The sequence below is a fragment of the Emydura macquarii genome, unplaced genomic scaffold (genome assembly GCF_026122565.2).
Source record: "Emydura macquarii macquarii isolate MOO-44397 ecotype Brisbane River unplaced genomic scaffold, CSIRO-AGI_Emac_v2 contig_1897, whole genome shotgun sequence".
Lineage (NCBI taxonomy): Eukaryota > Metazoa > Chordata > Testudines > Chelidae > Emydura > Emydura macquarii.
This window is the reverse complement of record NW_027132034.1, coordinates 981,987-1,002,816: the sequence shown is the minus strand read 5'-3', so window position 1 is coordinate 1,002,816 and position 20,830 is coordinate 981,987. Positions and strand designations below refer to the sequence as shown.

The window sequence follows — 20,830 nt, the reverse complement described above, 5'->3', positions numbered from 1 at the left end:
GGGAAAAGGACAGTCAGGAAAGAGGAGAATCCTCCTCCCACTGAGCTGCAGAGAGCTGAAGAGAGAGATTAGAAACATCACGATGTGAGCACTGTGCAGCATCAGGGCACTGCCCTGTGATTATTGTGTGGCACTTTGTGACTCCATTTAATGGTGAAGCAGCTCTCTAGCAGATCAAGGATGAGTGTCACTGTTCTAAGATCAAAAGGTCTGGTCTTAATGCCCTTAGCTTTTCCTTTCTGTATTAACACAGACTGTTTGCTAGTGGATTGGTGGGAAATAGGGAGTATGTTTGAATGTCTACTCTTATGCAAACAGGGAAGGATAACAGCAGGATCTTTGGCTCAAGGACCCATGGTCAGAAGAGGCCCCAGTGGCCAGCATCTGCTATAGTGCACACTTACAGATTCTAAGGTCAAAAGGGACCAATATGATCATCTAGTCTGACCTCCTGCACAATGCAGGCCACAGAACCTCACCCATCCACTCCAGTAATAAACCTCTAACCTACGACTGAATTATTGATGTCCTCAAATCATGGTTTAAAGACTAAGGTACAGAGAATCCACCAGCAAGTGAGCCATGCCCCATGCTACAGAGGAAGGCGAAAACCCCCCAGAGCCTTTGCCAATCTGCCCTGGGGGAAAATTCCTTCCTGACCCCAAATATGGCGATCAGTTAAACCTTGAGCATGTGGGCTAGACTCACCAACCAGACACTCAAGAAAGAATTTTCTGTAATAACTAAGAACCCACTGCATCAAACATCCCATTGCAGGCCATTGGTATATCTACCACCGGTAGTCAAAGATCAGTCAATTGCCAAACTAGGCTATCCCATCATACCATTCCCTCCATAAATTTATTAAACTCAGTTTTGAAGCCAGCTAGGTTTTTAGCCCCTCCCCCGCACTCCCCTTGGAAGGCTATTGCAGAACTTCATTCCTCTGATGATTAGGAACCTGCATCTAATTTCAAGTCTAAACTTCCTGATGGCCAGTTTATATCCATTAGTTCTTGTGTCCACATAGGTGCTGAACTTAAATAATTCCTCTCCCTCCCTGGTATTTATCCCTCTGATGTATTTGTAGAGAGCAATTATATCTCTTCTCAACCTTCTTTTGGTTAGGCTAAACAAGCCATGCTCTTTGAGCCTCCTCTCAGAAGGGAGGTTTTCCATTCCACGGATCATCCTAGTAGCCCTTCTCTGCACCTGTTCAAGTTTGAATTCATCTTTTTTAAACATGGGGGACCAGAACTGCCACAGTATTCCAGGTAAGGGCTCACCAGTACCTTGTATAATGGTACTAACACCTCCGTATCTCTGTTGAAATACCTCATCTGATGCATCCAAGGATCACATTACCTTTTTCACAGCCACATCACATTGGCGGCTCATGGTTGTCCTGTGATTAACCAATACACCCAGGTCCTTCTCCTCCTCTGTCACTTTCAACTGATGTGTCCCCAGCTTATAGCAGAAATTCTTGTTATTAGTCCCTAAATACATGACCTTGCACTTTCCATTATTATATTTCATCCTATTTCTATTACTCCAGTTTACAAGGTCATCCAGATTTTCCTGTATGATATCCTGATCCTTCTGTGTATTGATGATACCTCCCAACTTTGTGTCATCCGCAAACTTTATTAGCACATTCCCACTTTTTGTGCCAAGGTCAGTAATAAAAAGGTTAAATAAGATTGGTCCCAAGACCGATCCCTGAGGAACTCCACTAGTAAGCTCCCTCCAGCCTGACAGTTCACCTTTCAGTATGACCCACTGTAGTCTCCCTTTAACCAGTTCCTTATCCATCTTTCAATTTTCATATTAATCCCCATCTTTTCCAATTTAACTAATAATTCCCAATGTGGAATTGTATCAAATGCCTTACTGAAATCTAGGTAAATTAGATCCACAGCATTCCCTTTGTCTAAAATATCTGTTATCTTCTCAAAGGAGATCAGTTTGGTCTGGCATGATCTACCTTTTGTAAAACCATGTTGTATTTTCCTATTTATTATATATCCCAGTTACCGTTAACTTTGATGTCCTACTTTCGCTTTCAAAATTTTTTCCAAGACCTTGCATACTACTGAGGTCAAACTAACAGGCCTGTAATTACCCGGATCGCTTTTTTTCCCTTTCTTAAAAATAGGAACTCCCTCCTAACGTCACCCCTCCCTTCTCTATTCTGATGCAAACTCCCTCCTAACATCACCCTTCCCCTATCTGAAACTACCAGCTATATAGATAGCCAACTGTCAGTAGGCAGTTTATAGAGAACTGAACACTTGAAGAGAACCAGAGGGAAGAGCAGACCAAGGAAGGAGGAGCAGAAGAAGAGCATAAGAAGACCTGAGTGATAACAGCAGAAGGAGAAGTGCTGAAATCATAGGTGAGCATCACTGAAGAAAAGATGTGCCTTAGGCTTTGGACAAATGGGCTAACTGTGTCCCCACTCTGAGTCTAAACCGGGGTAATCCTTACTTCAGGAAGCCGCATAGGTGCCTCTGGGTTACAGACAACCGTGCTAACTGAGTCCCCGCTCTGTGTCTGAGCCTGAGGTAATCCTTGTGTCAGGTTTTTGGACAGAGCAGAAGGACCTTCCCTGACGAACAGAGGGATGTTTTAAAAGTTGTGTAAGTAAAGGTCACCTGAGTCTGCATGTCGATAAAGTTGGATGTTTGTGGTCTGAGTGAGATTCTCCCTCTCTACCCATCCAGCACCCGCCTGATCCACACTTGCTGGATGATAGATGTTTGTTTATGGTTTATGTAGAGTGTTAAAGTATATTATTGTTAGATTAATAGTGGCAAGTATTATAGTGTCAAGTATTATAGTGTTAAGAATATAGATTATAGATAGTAGATTATTATAGATAGATAGAATATAGATTATAGATTATTGGTATAGTATTTACTTCTAGCTCTATTTCTCTTTTAATGTAATCATTCACTTCTAAATAAATATTGTATCTGTTTTGGAAACATCACAGCTTGTATATCCGATCTTGATCGGAAGACTGGATCCATGTCTTTCCAAGGGAAGGCAGGTTGTCTCCCTGGAAATTCCAATAAGGCGGACCACCACACCAGCAGTTTTAGGATAGCCCCCCACTCTACATTTTCCTGGTAACACAGGTATATCTTCATGAGCTGGGAATCACATCTCCAGCTCAAATGTAGAGGTATCCTTAATGTGGCATGAGCATTTATTTTACTAAATCACAAAAGAATGGAAGCATGTTAGGCTTGTTGGCATTCAGTGGTTGAGCAAACAATGACAGAAATATGGTTTCAGCTTCAGGTTCATTGAGTCAAGTTAATACAACTAAAGCGATTTAATTTATCAGCTTAGAATCAGGAATTTCTTTCCTATGAGTTTTTCCTTGCTCTTGTGACATTAAGGGTTTTCTATGATATATCCAATTTTGTAAATTTCAAAGACAAATTGCCTTTAAGCTCACATGCCATGGTATGCTGGAATAATCAGGTTTGTCACTGACTAGGGATTACTTTTTCCCCTATTTAATTAACAGAGTGTAGACAACAAATTTAGGGGGCAATGCAGAACTCTCACTATGGAGGTCTTGGCTGGGTGGAGGGGAGAGGAGGGTCTTGGCTGTCATAGAATCAGCTGGTTCCACTGAACATTGGGGTTGGGGGATGGCATGGTTCCAAAGGATCAGGAGACAGATCCTCAGCTGGTGTAAATGGTCATAGCTCCATGGACCACAGTGGAGCTCTAACAATTCACAGCAGATGGATATGGCCCCAGATACGTTCATCACATGTGGTCCACAAGCAGAACATCTCCATTAGATTGAGGTCTACAGATTGAAAAAGGATAAGAGCTACTGTATTGGAAGATAACATTTAAGGAGAGCTTCCTCCTGTCCCTCAAATGTACCAAGCCCTCAAATGTACCAAGATATTATCTGCAAGATTTATTTTTATCTATCTTAGGACTTACATAGTCTCCCATTACCACACATAATTATCCTCACAACAGTCCTGTGAGGTAGGGAAGTGCTATTAGCCTAATTTTACAGATGGAAAATTGAGGCACTGCGTGACTGAAAGTGACTTACCCCAGCCATGCAGGAATTGTGTGATGGAACAAGGAGTGGAACTTGGATTAAAACTAGAGTCTGATCCTGCAAACACTTACACTTGTATTTTCAAGCCCATTGGTTTCCCTGGTGATGATCCTCATAATCCAGTGGGACTGCATGTGTGTGTCAGGGCTTCCAGTATTTCATTTTAAACTTCTTATTGTATTTTACGTAATTTACATATTTTACATCATTAATCCATGCTAACGTACCAAGAGGTTTTTGTATTATATTTACACACACATGAATTGCATTCAGGGCATTCATCCTGACCTCTGACACATGGACAGACAAACAAATATCTGAAAATGTGGAAGGAAAGCAAATTTGACTTGAGGAAATATATTTAAGTATTTTAAAATAGTAGAAATGGAGCTATTAGTGCTATTATTTAAAGGGCATTTGTAAACACAGATACTAATAATACACATGCATGCAATGCACAACGATGCTAGTCGAATATCTAGGCCAAATTTTGCCTTTGGATATATGTGCACTTAATTCACTGGGCCAAATACTGCAGTCTTTACTCAAGCAAAACTATTGACATCAATGCGAGTTTAGTCTGAGTAAGCAAGATTTGACCCAACAGATTCTGTGGGCACATAGCCAAAGGTAGCATGTGTTCCCACATGCACAGACAGTTCTTCTTAATAAGGTTCTGCCTGCTGTATTTAAAAGAACAATTGGTAATTAGCTTTTAAAACTAGTTAGTATTCAAACTGGCAATCAGTTTTATCACCTGAAGGTAGTTGCTACTCTCTAAGGCCTGCAATAAGAACCACAAGGACAGACCCTTGCACCTGTGCATATTTCCATCAACTGCAGTGGGACTCCATACAAGCACAAGGGTTGGCCCATACAGATCCAATTGCAAGTTCAGGACAGAAAATCATAAGCATAGAAGTGTATGACATCTAGAGTGACAACTACTACACTAAAAAAGGCAGTTTTCATTTTAATGTGTCCAGTGCAGAATGATTTATCAAGCATTAAAACATAGGTTTTGGTATGATAGATTTTTCTGAAGAGAAAAAAGAGTCAGAAGTGACTGGTCTTACCATTTTTGTCTGCTCTTCTCAATATCTAAATAAAAAAAGAGAAAGGAATCATTTTCTGTATACATGGTATGACACTGTGAATTTTAAACAATGAGTATTTATTTTTTTTATTCTGCCATCCTATTTTCACAGTACTGTAGCAAGTGAAGCCCCAGGTTTGCTTTTGTCCCCCTCTCATACCATGCTTTCTTTAACTCCTGTGCTGTGCATTCATAAAACCAGGGCCATCATAATTATTTCTATTTTTATACATATTGCTGACAAGTGCTAGGCACATCTTCAAGGTTATACAGCTATATCATTGAAGTTATACACAGCACTTGTTGGCAATTAAAATGTCTAAACCTGGAATGGGAAAATAAAAATCTCTGCTCTTAAGGTGTTATAATCTTATCCACAAACTTGCACTGAAATAACTCAATTGGTTTTAATTGGTGATTTCAGTGCAAGTCTGTATGTGAACACTCATTTCAGAATACAAGTATCCTATGTTAATTTAACTTGAGTTGGTACCGTAAGCTAAAAAGCACAGACACTTGCACCAAAATGAATAGAGGTGTGAATTAAAAACCAGTTTAATTATTTTGGTGAAAGTTTGTGTTTAGACCAGCCCTAAATGTACAAGGGGTGGTACAAACAATGGACAGCATGTGGATGTTAGAGTGCAGTCAATGCAGAACCATGGGGTTGTTAGTGATATAAAGGAGCAGAGAGAGGCTGTGTAATGGAATGTTAAACTGTAGCACACTGTTCAGCCACTAGGTGCACTGTATAAAACACCTTATTTAAACCAGCCTCAGCCATATCTGGCAGGACGTTAAAGGATCTAATGGTGAACACATCTGGATGTATAAGCAAGCTCTGTAGAACAGTCCATATCTGGTACAGAAGAACATGACATGATGTCAGAAGTAATTAAGAATAGAAACAGAAGGAAAACAGCAAAGGTTGCAGATAAAAGAAACAGCAACAAAGGTTGTAGGAGCTCATCAGCATGCTATCCATCAATGCCTCAGAGAATTTCTGCTTTGACAAACCTTCAGAATGGACTGACTGGAAACAATATTTTGCAAGATTTCACATTGTTATGAAGCTGCATAAAGAAACTGGAGATACACAGGGATCATCTTTCATTTATGCTATGAGCAACCAGGCAGAGCATGTCTTTAAATCCTTTGACTTTACTGTATACAGCCACAAAGATCACTATGAAAGGGTTCTGGCTGTGTTTGATGAATACTTTATACCTCATAGAAATGTGATTTTTATGAAGGCCTGGGGTACCTCCCTGATGGTGAAGAATAATACAGGGAGTAGTTGATCCCAATGCTGGATATCCCCTTCAGAGTTTTGTTAAACCTCTCTACTAACCCGTCTGTCTGGGGGTGGTACACAGAGGTGCGTAGGGGTTTGACCTTTAGTAACCTCCACACTTTCTTCATTAGTCTGGAGGTGAAATTCATTCCCTGGTCTGTTAGGATTTCTTTCAGGGAACCAACCCTTGCAAAGACCTTTAGCAGTTCGTTAGCTATGGTCTTTGCATTTGTGAAGTGTAATGGTATGGCCTCTGGGTACCTGGTGGCGTAGTCCAGGATGACTAATATGTGTTGCTGTCCTGAGGAGCTTTTTTCTAGTGGCCCTATTAGGTCAATCCCCACTCTTTCAAAAGGCGTTTTTACTAGGGGGAAAGGTATTAGCAGAGCCAGGGGGGCTTTCTTAGGGGCTGTCAATTGGCACTCTGGGCACGAGATACAAAACTCTTCAATTTCCTTGAAGACACTGAGCCAGAAGTATCGAGCCAGGACCCTGGTCTGTGTTTTATCTTTCCCTAATGCCCCGCACTTGGTATTGCATGGGCTAAATGTAATAACTCACGGCGGTATGCATGAGGCACCAACAGTTGTGTTTGTACCTCTTGTGTGTGTTTGTCCTGGTCTACACGGTACAACAAATTGGCTCTGAGGGCGAAGTGTGAGTATTGTCGCATTTTCATTGGGTCTACCTCTTCGTTGTCTACCACCGCTACTTGCTCAAAGGCCTAGCTCAGGGTCTCGTCGTTTCTTTGCTCCCCTCAGAACTCTGAGAAACCCATTACCTTCTCTGTGTTAAGTTGGGGGAGGGATTTGTGTATTTGTCCCTGCAGAGGTCCCTTCCCCAGGGTCATCGGTATCCCTGTCCTCAGCTTGATCGTCCACGTCTTCCGCCACTCCACCCACTTCCCTCCGTTCTCTCCTTTCCTCCCAGGGTTTTTAAATGGGAACAGGACCCCGGGTATCTCTGCTAGGTTGTCGCCTTTGGGTTCTATTGGCATGGGGGATACCTTTAGGAGCTCTGAGAAATATGGCCAAACCCGGCCTATGATCATAGGGTAGGGAAGGTCCAGGGCCACACACACCCTCAACTGGTCCTGCCGCCCTTCTATGGTCAGTCTCACCGTCATGCTGTGGTAAGGAGCCATGTCGCCATTAATATATTTGATGGAGACTCTGTCCTCCTTGGGCTTCCCTGCTGCATTGGTTATTTGTTCCTGGATAAAGGTCTGATCGCACCCGGAGTCAGTGAGGGCCAGAGCCGGTTGGCCCTCCACCTCTACAGGGATCATGAGCCTTCTCGGACCCCCTTTCTAGGCTTTAGCTTCCCTGACACAGACGTGTCCAAAGTTGCACTCCATATAAGGAAAATCTCTCGCCCAGTGTCCTTGTTGCCCACAAGAGTAACAGGCTGTTGTACTGGCCTTCTGTCGCTCGGGGCCTGTGTCGGTTCCCTTTGTTGTGGTTGTGTGCCCCCACTCTTGCATAGGTGGAGTGAGCGGTGCCCATGGGACGGGACCTGGAGGAGGGCATCTCTGCTGTCAAGGGGGCGTCTGCCCTGTGGAACTTGCATCATGGTGGTACTCCTCACACTACCGGTAAGTTGGGTGGGTATCCAGGGCTTCCCGGGTTCCCTCCAAGGGTGACCCTCTCCTTTAGGTCACTGGCTGGTTACCCTCCCTGGTGGGTCAGACGTTGTCCCAGCCTCAGTGCGGGTTCCCGGACCATCTGAGCATCCATATAGTCCTCTATTAGGTGGGTTGCTTCTGCCAGCATCACCAGCAGACCCAATCTTGTCCCCCCGGGGGAAGGATTCATATAAACTGCTTCAGAACTATAAGCTCTGCTAATTGGGGTCCTGTTTGGGACTCTGGTTTCAGCCATCACCAGCCGGTGTTCTTTAACTTCTGGGCCACTGCCCAAGGCCGGACCTTGGGGGGATAGCGCTCACAACTGAAACATTGCCGCTAAGCCTCTTCATCTAGGTCTAGCCTGTCTATGATGGCAGCTTTTACCTGTATGTAGTCTTGAGCAGCTGTATCATCTAGCCCTCGGTAGGCGACCTGTGCTTCCCCGATGAGAAGCGGGGCAAGGCGAATTGCCCATTGGGTCACAGGCCAGTTTGAAGCAGAGGCTACCCTTTCGAACGTGGTCAAAAATGCTTCAGGTTCATCTCCCGTCGTCATCTTGGGGAGCATGGGGTTGGAGGCAATCCCTTGCACTGCGATGGGACTGGGTCCTGCGGCTGCTGACCCCTGCGCAGTGGCTGTGGGCAACATCTCCATCGCCCGTTGCAGCAGCTGTTGATGTTGGGTCAGCATCTACTCTAACAGCTGCTGTTGCCTCTGGTGTTGTTGGGCTTGCGATTCTGTGAGCCATTGCAAGAGTTGGTTTACCTCCATGACCCCTCTCCCCTGAGGGGGAGGTGGGCTGGAGTGAAAACTGAAATGCAAAAAGTGAGAATATCCCCACTTCTGGTACCATCTGTCACAGGTTCCATTGGAGTCTGTGTTGGGCTCTTTGCTGAACCCCTCGGGTGTCCCAGTTTGTGCCCCCCCACCGGGGGCAGCCTCTGGGATTGTTGTTGCCCTTGCTGGGTTTGTCGGGCTAAAGCTGCCTTGTTAAAAGTCTTGGGGATTTCTTTTTTTTTTTTAATTTCATGGCTTGGGGGTGTATAACTCATGATTTTTGAATTCTTGTGCTTGTCAAGCAATCTTCAGCTTGTAGATGTGTGTTCATTATGTCGTGAAGGCCAAAACTATAACTGGGTTAAAAAAGAATTAGATAAGTTCCTGGAGGATAGGTCCCTCAGTGGCTATTAGCCAAGATGGTCAGTGTTGCAACCCCATGCTCTGGGTGTCTGTCTCTCTAGCTCTGACTGCCAGAAGTTGGGAGTGGAAGACAAGATCATTCAATGATTGCCTGCTCTGTTCATTCCCTCTGAAGCACCTGGCATTGGCCACTGTCGGAAGACAGGATACTGGGCTAGATGGATCATTGGTCTGACTAGGTATGCTCGTTCTTATGTTCAGTAAAAATTACAGAAGATGTTTGCTTTGAGAATTTTGCCTTTGAGAAGGATTTAATATGAGATAGTATACTGCCCTTAGTAAATACTTGGGAACCAGATTCTACACACAAGCAGTGACATGTGAAAAAGCACTAAGAACTGGACTGAGAGGCAAAACAACAGTTAAGAAAAGCAATCCCCGTTGGTGGATCAAATGAAAATGAAGATGTTTTGACAGCAGAACAGAAAATCACTCAGCCTGGAAAACACATGATCCAACAGAATAAACTTGTGCTATAAAAATAAAAATTTAGAATTAAAAGTTCCAAATTAAAAATCACAGTAAAAACTTAGGAAGTGCTATACTAGAAACACAGATGTCATTGCTAAAACTGCTAGCAACTATTTACTTATAAACATTTTCAGTGATTATTCGCTATTAAAATATAAATTGAACAGCATGATGACATCCATCTGCACAATGTTGACAAAGGTAAATGATGACACGCAAAGAGTAATAGTAATAAAAATAACATTTGAAAAAGTAAACAGTTAGAAGGAGCAAAACTATATTTAAAATGGCTTATAAGGAAGGGAGTGCAATTCAGGGAATCAGCAGCAGATAAGACAAATTTGTGAACTACTAGGAGACTTTATGCAGACATATAAACTAAGAAGGGATTATTTTAAATACTCAAAATGTGTGACACAGAGATTTTTGGGGGTGTATGTAAAATATTTCACTGAATCAAGTCTAACCTAAGTAGGTTATATTAGATAAAGAGGAGCTGACATGGCTAGGCCTTGGCATGCCTGTGCCTTTGAGGACACAACCCAGGGAAGTGCCTGCTGAGATGTACTGTCCTGTGAGAGGGGAAATAAAAAAGGTGCTCTGCCCTCTGCCTGCCTGCTACGGTCCTAGCACCAGAGAACCTGCAATGGCTAGGTCACTGGGCCCACAACCCTGGGGACAAGGGGGAATACTGAGCACCCTGGCTCCAGCTGACACTGCTGGGCCCTATCCTGTGGGCAGGGGGCTGACATTGCTAGGCCCAATACCATGCCACCCCATTTTGGCTCCCTGCCAGCTTTGCACCCTGAGCGGTTGCCCCGCTCGAGTTATGGCACGGTAGGACTATTGACTTTAAAACTGACTCAGAAGTTGATGTTACACATCTCAGTAGGGGCTTACAATCATATTCAAATCCTTTCAAAGACGAAGTCACTTGACACAGCTCTCAGTAGCCCTGGAGGTACTTGAACTGCTTGGGCCACTTCACCACAGTAATAAGACAAAAGCTATGCATTCAGAGTGTACGTGTAGAGCCCTGCAAATCTGCAGATATTCATGGACCATGTTTGCACATCACTGATTGGATGCAGATAAAAATTTTGTATCCGTGCCGGGCTCTATCAAAGACCAGAAACCTTCTCAGCTGCAACATGGCACCCACGGTGGGCCTAGAGAGAAAGGAGGAAGAACTCAGTGGAGAATTTGATGATATTGGACTTTTGAAAGGAGATCCTGTACAAAAATAAACTTAAGAGGCAATGCTGGATCATACAGTGTACCTCTACCAGAAAGACCTTGGAAGAGACTTCCTGCAGATTTATGTGAATTCAGAGGACATTACCACCTGGTTGTTATGGACTATTTTTCCAGGTATATAGAAATAATGCACTTGAAAGACATAACATGTTTCAGTGTTACTGAGAAACTGAAGTGTACTTTTGCTCACTTTGGTATTCCAGGACAACTAGTGATGGACAAGGGACCACAGTTCACTGCAGCAGAATATAAATCATTCTGAACAAAATATGATTTTGATCATATTACTAGGAGCCCACAAGCGAATGGAGAAGCTGAAAGAGGTCTACAGACAGCTAAGAAAATCTTATAACAGGAAAATCCATTCCTTGCTCTTCTAAACTACAAATCAATAGTGATAGCAACTACTAGACATAGTCCAGCACAACTCCTGATGGGAAGACATCTCAGAACTACTGTTCCAACTTTGGGAAAGAATCCATGTCTGGCCACTTGGACAATAAAGAGAGTACCCAAATTAGATGTAAAGGCAAAAGAGCCTATGAATACTTTTTCAACAGACATCACTCAATTAGAGAGCTGCCGGGTCTAGAATTTGGTGACTGTTTTCCTGTCAAAACTGGGTGGAGAAAAAGAATGAATAACTCCACCTGTTATAAAGAAAAATAATTCAGTGCCCAGATCATATGTGATTGAGACCGACAGTGGAGAGTTAAACAGAAACCACTGACATCTACAGTTTGTTCTTTAGAAAGAACAATCAACAGAGCAACCTCTATAGATGGTGAATGCAGAAAACGAAGATGATGACTCAGAGATTCCAAACCAACCACAGACAGTCATTGCAACTAATGGATATCCAGATGACCAAACTGTTACGCATTCAGGATGTGTAATTAGAAAACCAGTGTAATTCAGAGACACTTAACAGATTGATTCATACTGAACCTCAAAGTGTAAATATTGTAAATGGTAGGAACGTAGAATATAAAGGGGGAGATGCAAAGTAATGTTAAACTGTATTATACAGTTCAGCCACTAGGTGGCACTGTGTAAAATACCTTTATTTAAAGCAAAAACCAGGAGAGTCCTGTAGCACTTTAAAGACTAACAAATTAAATTTCTGTAGGCATAAGCTTTTGTGGGCTGCAACCACTTCATCACTTTCAAGTAGCAAGTACCCCCTAACTTCTGAAAATTTTAATAAGTACCCCAACACTCAGTTTTTCACTCTGAGAAATACAATCTTTTCCCCTTTACCACTGGACAATTGTATTTCTCGTAAATCAGGAGAGTTCTGAGTTCTGCAGTGCTGTGTGGCTGTGGCAGAGCACAAACCCTCTGCAGCTTCTCCCCTCCTTCCTCCTCCCCTTCCTCCATATAGGAGCAAAGGTCAACGCCAGCCAATCACTATGGCCTGAGGGCAGGGTCATGTGCTGTTCTCCTCACACAGGCAGGAACTTGTGAGGTAGGAGCAGGCAGTAGCAGCCCACCAGAGTGGATAACAGCACTCCACATGGCCGTCCCTAGGAGGGTGCGGGCCTGGGGCAAATCACACTGTGTGGGCCCCTATTAAAATTTTTATACTGGTGAAATCTGGGGCTGTCATAGTTGTCAATTTCACTGCTCAGCTAGAGTCAGCCTGCGGATAGAGCCCAGTTCCAGGACTGGGTAAGTTGCTGGGCTCTCTGCCTGGCTTTCTGAGCACTGGGCTCCGAGCCAGGGAGGGCGCTGCCACCTGGGCAAGTTGCAGGCGGCTGCCGCCTGGCTGCCAGCCCAGGAGGTGGGCGACTGCCACCTGCTCCGAGCTCAGGAGGAGGAGGCTTCCCTGCAGGCTGGGACCTGAGGATGTGGGCAGGCAGCAGGCAACCACTGCCCCTCTTCAAGCCAGGACATGGGAGGCTGTCTTTTGGCTCAGAGCTGGGGCACAGGTGGCAGCCACCCAGCTGCGAACCCAGCTCGCAGGGCGCAGGAGGTTGCCGCCAGGCTCCCACCCGGAGCTGGGACTGGGCAGGACTGGGGTGGCTGCTGCCTGGCTTCCCGGGACTGGGGCGGCTGCTGCCTGGCTTCCAGCTAGGAGGTGGGGCCAGGCGGGAAGCTGGCAGCTGCCGCCCGCCTCCCCCAGAAACCAGCAGCTGCTGCCTGCCTCCCAGCTGGGAGCTGGGACTGGGCGGGAAGCGGGCGGCTGCCCCCTGGCTTCCCCAGAAGTCAGTGGCTGCCGCCTGCCTCCTTTCACTGGGTTTTTTGCTGCGTACCCCTGCCTGTGTCTTGCGTACCCCGTACCACAGGTTGAGGAACTATGATTTAAAGGACCCTAAGCCATACGTGGCAGACCATTAAATGACCTAAGGATGAACACATCTGGGGTATATAAGCAAACGCTGCAGCCAGTCCATATCTGGTACAGAAGACCGTGACAAGGTGCTTTGGGAATGTGAGCTAGGAGGCTGCTTCAAACATAAAAGCCAGTGTGAATAAAGACAAAGGGTTCAGACAGGGCGAGGGAGCCACAGGGAGCAGTCAGCAGAGAACCTTTTGTGGAGCAAATGCATTAAACTGGGTGCAGGAAGCAGTGAGATCAAATATGGAGGAGCAAGTTTGTGGACTGCTTTGAAAGTGAGGAGAAGCTTGAACTGGCTGTGGAAGAAAAGGGAAAAAATGAGTATAGAGATCTAAGAATGGGAAAAGCAAGGTCAGGAAAATGGAAGAGGAAGATGACAGCTGTGTTCTGGATGGACTAAAGTGTGGAGAAGAGAGGCCAGGAAGAAGGATCTTACACTAGAATAGGCAGGAATTAAATAAAGAAAAATACATTTCAAAGGGGAGCTACTATTCTGGCTTGTTGTGGGTAGAAGTGATACAAACCTGAAAGGTGCAGAATGTAGCTACTTTGTATCATGACTTTTACTAGGAAATATTTACAGGATCTAAATTCTTATGTACAGATCGTAGAGGCCTGTCACACTGCAAATGGTGCCTGACCCAGAAACTGTCTAAATACTTAGGGTGAAATGTTGGACTCCTCATGCAAATCCTAATTATGGGACCTAGATGGAAGAGGAACAGATGGATTCTTTCAGCTCTCCTGCCATCTTGAAGGAAGAATGCAAGGCATGTGAACATTTGGGCAAGTGGCTGTGTGCTCTTCTCAGATTCACTGGCCGTACCTCAGCATGCCCCCAGCCAGTCCACCCACAAGCCCGTTTCAAAGGTTCGTGGAGCGTTTGGAATCCTCCCTCCATAAGATGTCTCCCCTCCAACACAATGATTTGTATTGCTATTTAGGGCCTTGCACCCACCATAAGGCTGGCAGGCCAAGATAGAAACCTGTTCCCATTGGGCTCTGAGGCAACCAGTCAGATAACAGCTGAGCGTTTAATAACAGGTTGCCATGACATAGAAACATAAACCTTTATCTGGTCAGAAAACAGTTTCTATAGAATTCTACAGAAATCTGTAGGCAGACAGAATGTACCATTTTCAAAATGGGCATGAGTACTGTTGATCAGGCAAGGCAATAGGTTTGCTTTCTAAGCCAGTTAGAACACAGGAGATCAGTAACTGTGCAACTAAAAAGCTAGCTAGGATTAGTTTAAATAAATCACTTAGAGTAGCATTACATTAGAGATGGGACCAACTGAAAACCCAAGATCCAAGCACCCCTGAACTTTGAGCATCTTAACTCTCTGTGGGTTGCCTTACCTTACTGTATTTTGTTCAACATGGGAACAAAGCTTAAAAAAGAGAGATTGATCCAGATCCAGGACTCCCTTCATAAACTCAGATCTGAACTTTGGAATGTGCAAAATCTAGAGTCAGGTCCATTCTGAATTAAACATCATGGTTTAAATTAATCTCTGATTAATACCTCTGAACAAAGGGACTTTGCAACTCCGCTGTCAACAGCACCATTGGACTATTCAGTCTTTTTGATTTAAAAAAAAAACCTGTTCTCTGGAAACACTGTACTAATACTAACACCCATTTGCTAAAGACTGAGGATCTTAAGCTTGAGAAGGCATTATTGAAAAACAAAAATGCAGGAGGACAAAGGACCATCTGGAGCCTTGTCAGAACAGTTTTACACTCTGTAATATTCTTTTAATGGCTAAAATATAACACTACATTCCTAGCTGATATTGTGGGTTTTTTTCATTTGACAATCAGTTTTTTCTTCTGTATTTCACATTAAATAAAAAATGTTTCTCCATTTTGCCTGCTTCCTTTTTTGTGCACCAGCAACAGTAATGTCTGTAAGACTGTGCATTGTACTGGAATTAGTAGCTGCTAGTGAATATCAGCTGTAGAGACAGCAAGAGAGCTCATGGTTGTTTTGATTCCTTTTTTAATGCTAACAGGTAGAGAGAGAGTTGTGAATTAAAACAAAAAGATATTTTGAGATGTAAAGCCAATTACTAGGGCTGGCTATACAAGATTATATCTGGTTAAAAGAGGATAGTATGTAGCCCCCCCCAAGGGGAGGCAAATCCACATTGGCAAGTGCAAAAATCCTGCTTCTTGAAGAAAAGGTGCATGGGTTGAATTGCCTGCTGTGAGAGCCTGGGTAAGCATGGCTAATGGGCTGGATAATGAGAAAATATGTGGGCTGTATTCCAACACAGAGCAAGTGGCACAGCCCAGATAAACAGACCGCACAACTTATTTGTGCCCTGAGCAATAATGAAGTATGCACAATACCACCATACGGGTGGTACAGCTAATACATTAATGAGGGACACCCGAGTCACCAGCAGTTGGTGCAATGCCCTACTCTCAGCCTCAGTGCAAGTGATTATATTTCAAACATCATTCCATTGAAGTATTGGAGGCATCAGAACGCAGGCACTTAGTCCTGAACTTGGCACCTTCAGACTAGCAGTGCTCATGCAGTCACTGGAGGTCCATACAGTAATAAACCTACAGTGAGCTTAACATAAGGAATCACTAAAATATATCTGCATTACTGTGGAGACTTATGTAATAGATAAGCATGAGCCAGTAGAGTGTCATGGACTCAGTCAGTCACGTCATACAGACATGTATAGGGAGGCAAAGTGAGATCACCATCACAAGAGGGCCGTCCATAAAGATCCTGGTCTTTCAGCCTGAATCATACCATAGCACGTGAGAACCAGGACGATGCAGCAGCCTGAAAGTAAGACTGGGAGTCCAACTATCACTTACTTACCTTCCTCACTAGTGTGTTGTGAACAGGAGAAGCTTTAGCGTTTGTATCGCTGTTTGAAGATGAAAGTGCTATATAAATGCTAAGCGTAATTATTGGGATGTTACTGGGGGTTTTGGAACAATATGTATAGTGGGGGTGCTGAGAGCTATTGAATCAAACTGTAAACCCTGTATATAATGGAAACCACTTCAAGCCGGAGGTGCGGCAGCACCCCTAGTTCCAGCACCTATTGATGTTACCAATAGGCAGCAGTCAGAACAGAGCCCAACCTACCACAACATCAACACAACACACATGGCTAGATACATGGTTACTTTTTTGGAATTGCAGTCTCATGTATATAAGGAGAGTTCAGAAATGTATGATGGAATCCAGACACAGAGGTATTTCTGCCAGGCAACTTGTGGCAATGTAGTGACATCAAAGGTAGGTATGTACCCTATTGTGAGCAGACAGGAACAAAACATAGGCAATGTTCACTGTGTTGCAACTGTGGTTGGTTAATGTATAGCTTGAGATCCAGTTTACCTGCCCTCCCACCGTTAGTGGATGTACTTTGCTCTTTTTAGGGTCAAACCTTCTGCTACTTGTGTGCTGGTGGATCTTTATGAGATCACTCTAGAGCAGTGGTTCTCAACCCGCAGCCCAATCAGCACACAGCTGTGGCCCATGTGACATCCTCAGGGCCATACAGCTAGTATATATATATATAGTGTGGATGCGGTCCACATAACATAACACATAGAGAGCAGCTCATGCAGCCCACAATGGTAAATAGGTTGAGAACCACTGCTCTAGAGGATATTCCCCAATTTAGGAGGCTGTTATCTTTAGCAGCAGGCTCCACTCCTACTCTTATCCCTCTTTCTCTTGCAAACGCGTGATTCTGCCTCTTTGTAATGGTTGAGCAGTGTGCCCTTTTGCTTTAAGGAGAGGTATGCACACACATCAAGGGAAGAATAAATCTTGTAGGATCAAAGTGATATCCAGGAGCAGCATTTTTATTATGTCTACAGGCCATAAATATAATAAAATGCAACGAAGGGCAAGCCTTTCTTAAATGATTACAGGAGGGATCTACAAAAATCCTTAACTAGTAGAGCTAGTTTTTACTGAACGCTCAACAAAATTGTTGGGAGACCTCAGAGGAACATTAGCTTGGTCACTTCAGAGGTATTTATCGAAGAAGGGCCCTTAGTGCAAATTTCATTGTATAATGTGTAGGCCTGCACACATGGTTACCAACCTATGCTGTGCTTTGTACTTGAAGTGGTCAGGAGGGAAAGCTGGTGTAATGTAGTGTGGCTCTATAGATCTGGTCAAATCAAGAACATAGATGCGCAATCTGAGAAGAGATTCAATCCTGTGCCCTTTGCCTATGTTCAGACCTAAAGAGGGGCTACATTCTTTGTTAATGTCATTACACTCAATTGCACAGCATGTGTAGGCAATGCATAGGGGCTCAGTCTTGTGCGAGGTGCTGAGCCCTCTGTGGCTGATCCAGCACTTAACCAGAGGCTCACCTTTAAGCACGCCAATAGTCCTCCTGAATTCAAGTTAAAATTCAAGTTAGAGCTCAAGTGCTCTGCTGGATGAGGGCCAGAACATTGAGCCCAATCCTGCAAAGAGATGAGCAGTTCCTGGAAGGGTCTGGTCCTGAGCTGTGCTGGGTGCCACCTTCAGCAATGGGGTGCTTAGCCTCTTGCAGATGGCACTCAGCACACTGTCAATTAGTTTCTAAATGCCCTCAGTCCCTCTAGAGTCCATTGGCAGTTAAGGCCCCTGTGCCTTTCAGGAGGCACTTGCTGGATCCGTTATTCTTGATTATAAAATAAAAAACACAAGAAATCCCTGCAAATTCAATTATTTTGGCTCAGCTATGAATTCAACTGAGGTATGGCTGTGAATCTCTCCTGACAGCTTCTTCACATCAGACCTGATTGTAATCTACTGTTATTATCTATGTGTGTTATTAGAAACATCATTTTCTCACACAAATATTTGACGTTTAAAAATCCACTTAGCATCCTATAAATGAAAGCAGACCAGGTCCCAGACTCTAAACACCTTTTATCTATAAGCATTTGCTCTAAATTATTCTGATTAGATTACTGCTTTGACCATATTTGCCTTTAAAAAACCAATTTAATCTGCTCCGGGTTGTGAGAGTTTTTAATCCCACATCAGTTTAGGAGGCATTTCTCACCAGTCTAGCCCGAGCATCATCAGGATTTCGGCAGTGTACAAAACAGATGGCTCATACAGTTCTTCATGTAAAAACACATCTCAATGAGCCTTCGAAACTTTCCCTCACCTGCACCCTGGCTCAATGCAAATCGCTGCCAGATCCACTGGACACCAAAGGAAATCGCTGCCAGGGATTTTTACTCGGAGGCCACCCCACGGTTTGTGCTCCCACTGGGGTGCGTGCAGTCGCTCTGCCCCCGGCCAGGAAGTGGTTTCTAGCTGTGTGGTGGCCTGCGGACGTGGTTACACTACAGCTGGGGGCCAGCACAGAGGCGCTAAAGACTGACTGACTCCCGAGTCCGCTTGTTTGCAGTCTCGATGAACTCGCCCCTCCAAGGCTGCGCCCCGGATTAACCTACCGGGCTGCTGCCACCTGGCCTGACTCCGCGAAGGACGGACAGACAGACAGACAGACAGGCGGGGACTAGACGGCCTGCCTGAGCCAAACTCCCCCGTACTCACATCGAGGAAGATCGACATCCCTTTGGTCGGCGGCAAGGCGGCGCTGAGCTCCTCGCGGGAATCGGCTGAGGAGGGAGACGTCGCCTGACCGCCCTCCATGCCTGCTGTCCGGGGAGCGGGCTGAGCTGCGGCCGCGGGGCCGGGCTGAGCTGCGGCTGGGCTCCCGGAGAGAGAGAGACGCTGCCGCTCACACTGGCCTCACGCAGGGGGGCCCCTCCCCGGCTCCTCCTTTCGCTGACGGCGCCACACTCCGCGCCCGTGTCAGTTTCACCGAGTCACACCCTGCTGCGGCGCGATCGCGTCTCCCTCCCGGCTCCCCCGCGACCCGCAGGCGGGGGCAGATCTCGGCAAAGCTCCGCTGGCCGCAGCCGCGATCGCCACCTTCACCGGGAGCGGTGCCGAAAACAGCAGCCCCTTCTTCGCATCCCGGCTGGCGGTGTGGGCCGGGGGCGGGGGAGAGTTTTAGCCCGGCCAGATGCATTCACTCCGGCGCGCTCTGTCCGCACCTGTTCGTGCATCTGCTCGGCTTGCGTTCGCCTCACCCGGCGATTGAAATGATCGTCTCACACCGTCTCCCATATGTGTTTAGTACTCGAGGGAACGGGGCTGAGGCGAAGTGGGAACGCACTGGGGCATGACTGATCACCACTGCAAACCGGACCGGGCTGGTGCCTTGTCAGTGGGTGAAACCAGAGTGGGAACCGGTGAACAATAGTCCCCGCTGTCTCCGAATACAAGCTGGGGAATTCAAAGGAAATAACAACCTAGCCAAGCGAGCTGCATGGGTTTCCACTCGTAGGGCAAGAACTGGCTACATCTTTCTTCGCCCGGCATCATTTTCCTCCTTCTTCGCACTTGGAGACACACACACACAAAGAATCGCTGTCTAACCCAACGCACAAACGCACAAAGACTATTATCAAATTCACACCTTTTTCAAAAAGGTGAAGGGTTTTTTGTTTTGTTTTTTTAAAAAGATCATTCCGCTCAAACCTGTTGAATTGTGTTCAGTGAATGTTTAGCGTCTTTGTGAATGACTCGAGTAGTTCAACCTTTCATGTGTTGAAAGCTCGCCTGGCGTGTAATGAAAATTGCACCCCAAAATTGCATTTTATTTTACACTAACAGATAATAAACTCGAAAAGCAAGAATCCCAAAAAGCAATTTCAGGGCTGATTTCCAGGAGAAGATAGCGCAGTTAAGAATCCCATCTCTTCCCATTATGAAATGCCTTTCTGAAAGACATTTACAAGTGAAAAGTATATTTTTGCTACTGGAAATTACGCAAGTAAATCAGCATAGCAGAATTAGATCATCCCTCTTTGTTCTTCAAATTGAAACCAGGCTGAAATTTGCCATGCAAGTACTTGCATAGAAAGATGGGGGGGAGGGGTTCTTTACAAAGATTTGGTTGCAATTGGACTGTTATTTATTTGTGTCACGGTCCAGGGATCCCAGTCAGGGTCGAGGTGCCAGAGGCGCTGTACGAACAAATACAAAAGCCCCAGGGAGCTCAGAATCTAGGTTCAATAGGTGGGCAAAACAGACAAAGGGAGGGAGATAAAGAGAGAAGGTGGGGGAGGTGAGTGGACCAACTTCTGTGGGTGAGAGAGACAAACTTCCCAGGTGTGCAGAGCTTTTCTGTGTAGCTCCAACGCTTGTCTCTCTCCCCAACAGAAGCCGGCCCAAATAATAGGAGCATTGCCTCTCTGACCTTGTCTCTCTGATATCCTGGGACCAACATGGCTACAACACCACTGCAAACAACAACAGGAGGGAGGGAGTGGGGTGGGCAGCCAGAGGTAACAAGAAAGGGCTCGGTCCTGAGCCTGCTGCACAGTTGTGTAGGGGAGCAAGGGAGATTAGGGAGTGGCCCTTATGTATAG

At 45.2% G+C, this 20,830-nt stretch overlaps 1 protein-coding gene across 1 annotated transcript in view; it reads right to left on the bottom strand.

The window, feature by feature from the left end:
• Positions 1-19,412, bottom strand: part of LOC137159779 (N-terminal EF-hand calcium-binding protein 1-like) — a gene marked incomplete at its 3' end in the record, with an annotated part of 79,361 nt that extends 59,949 nt beyond the window's left edge. The window contains exons 1-2 of the mRNA XM_067558250.1: positions 18,945-19,412; positions 5,179-5,203 (exon numbers count right to left, since the gene is read on the bottom strand). Coding sequence (XP_067414351.1) covers positions 5,179-5,203; positions 18,945-19,043 — 124 coding nt within the window. The remainder of the gene's footprint in view (positions 1-5,178; positions 5,204-18,944) is intronic.
• Positions 19,413-20,830: the final 1,418 nt, after the last annotated feature.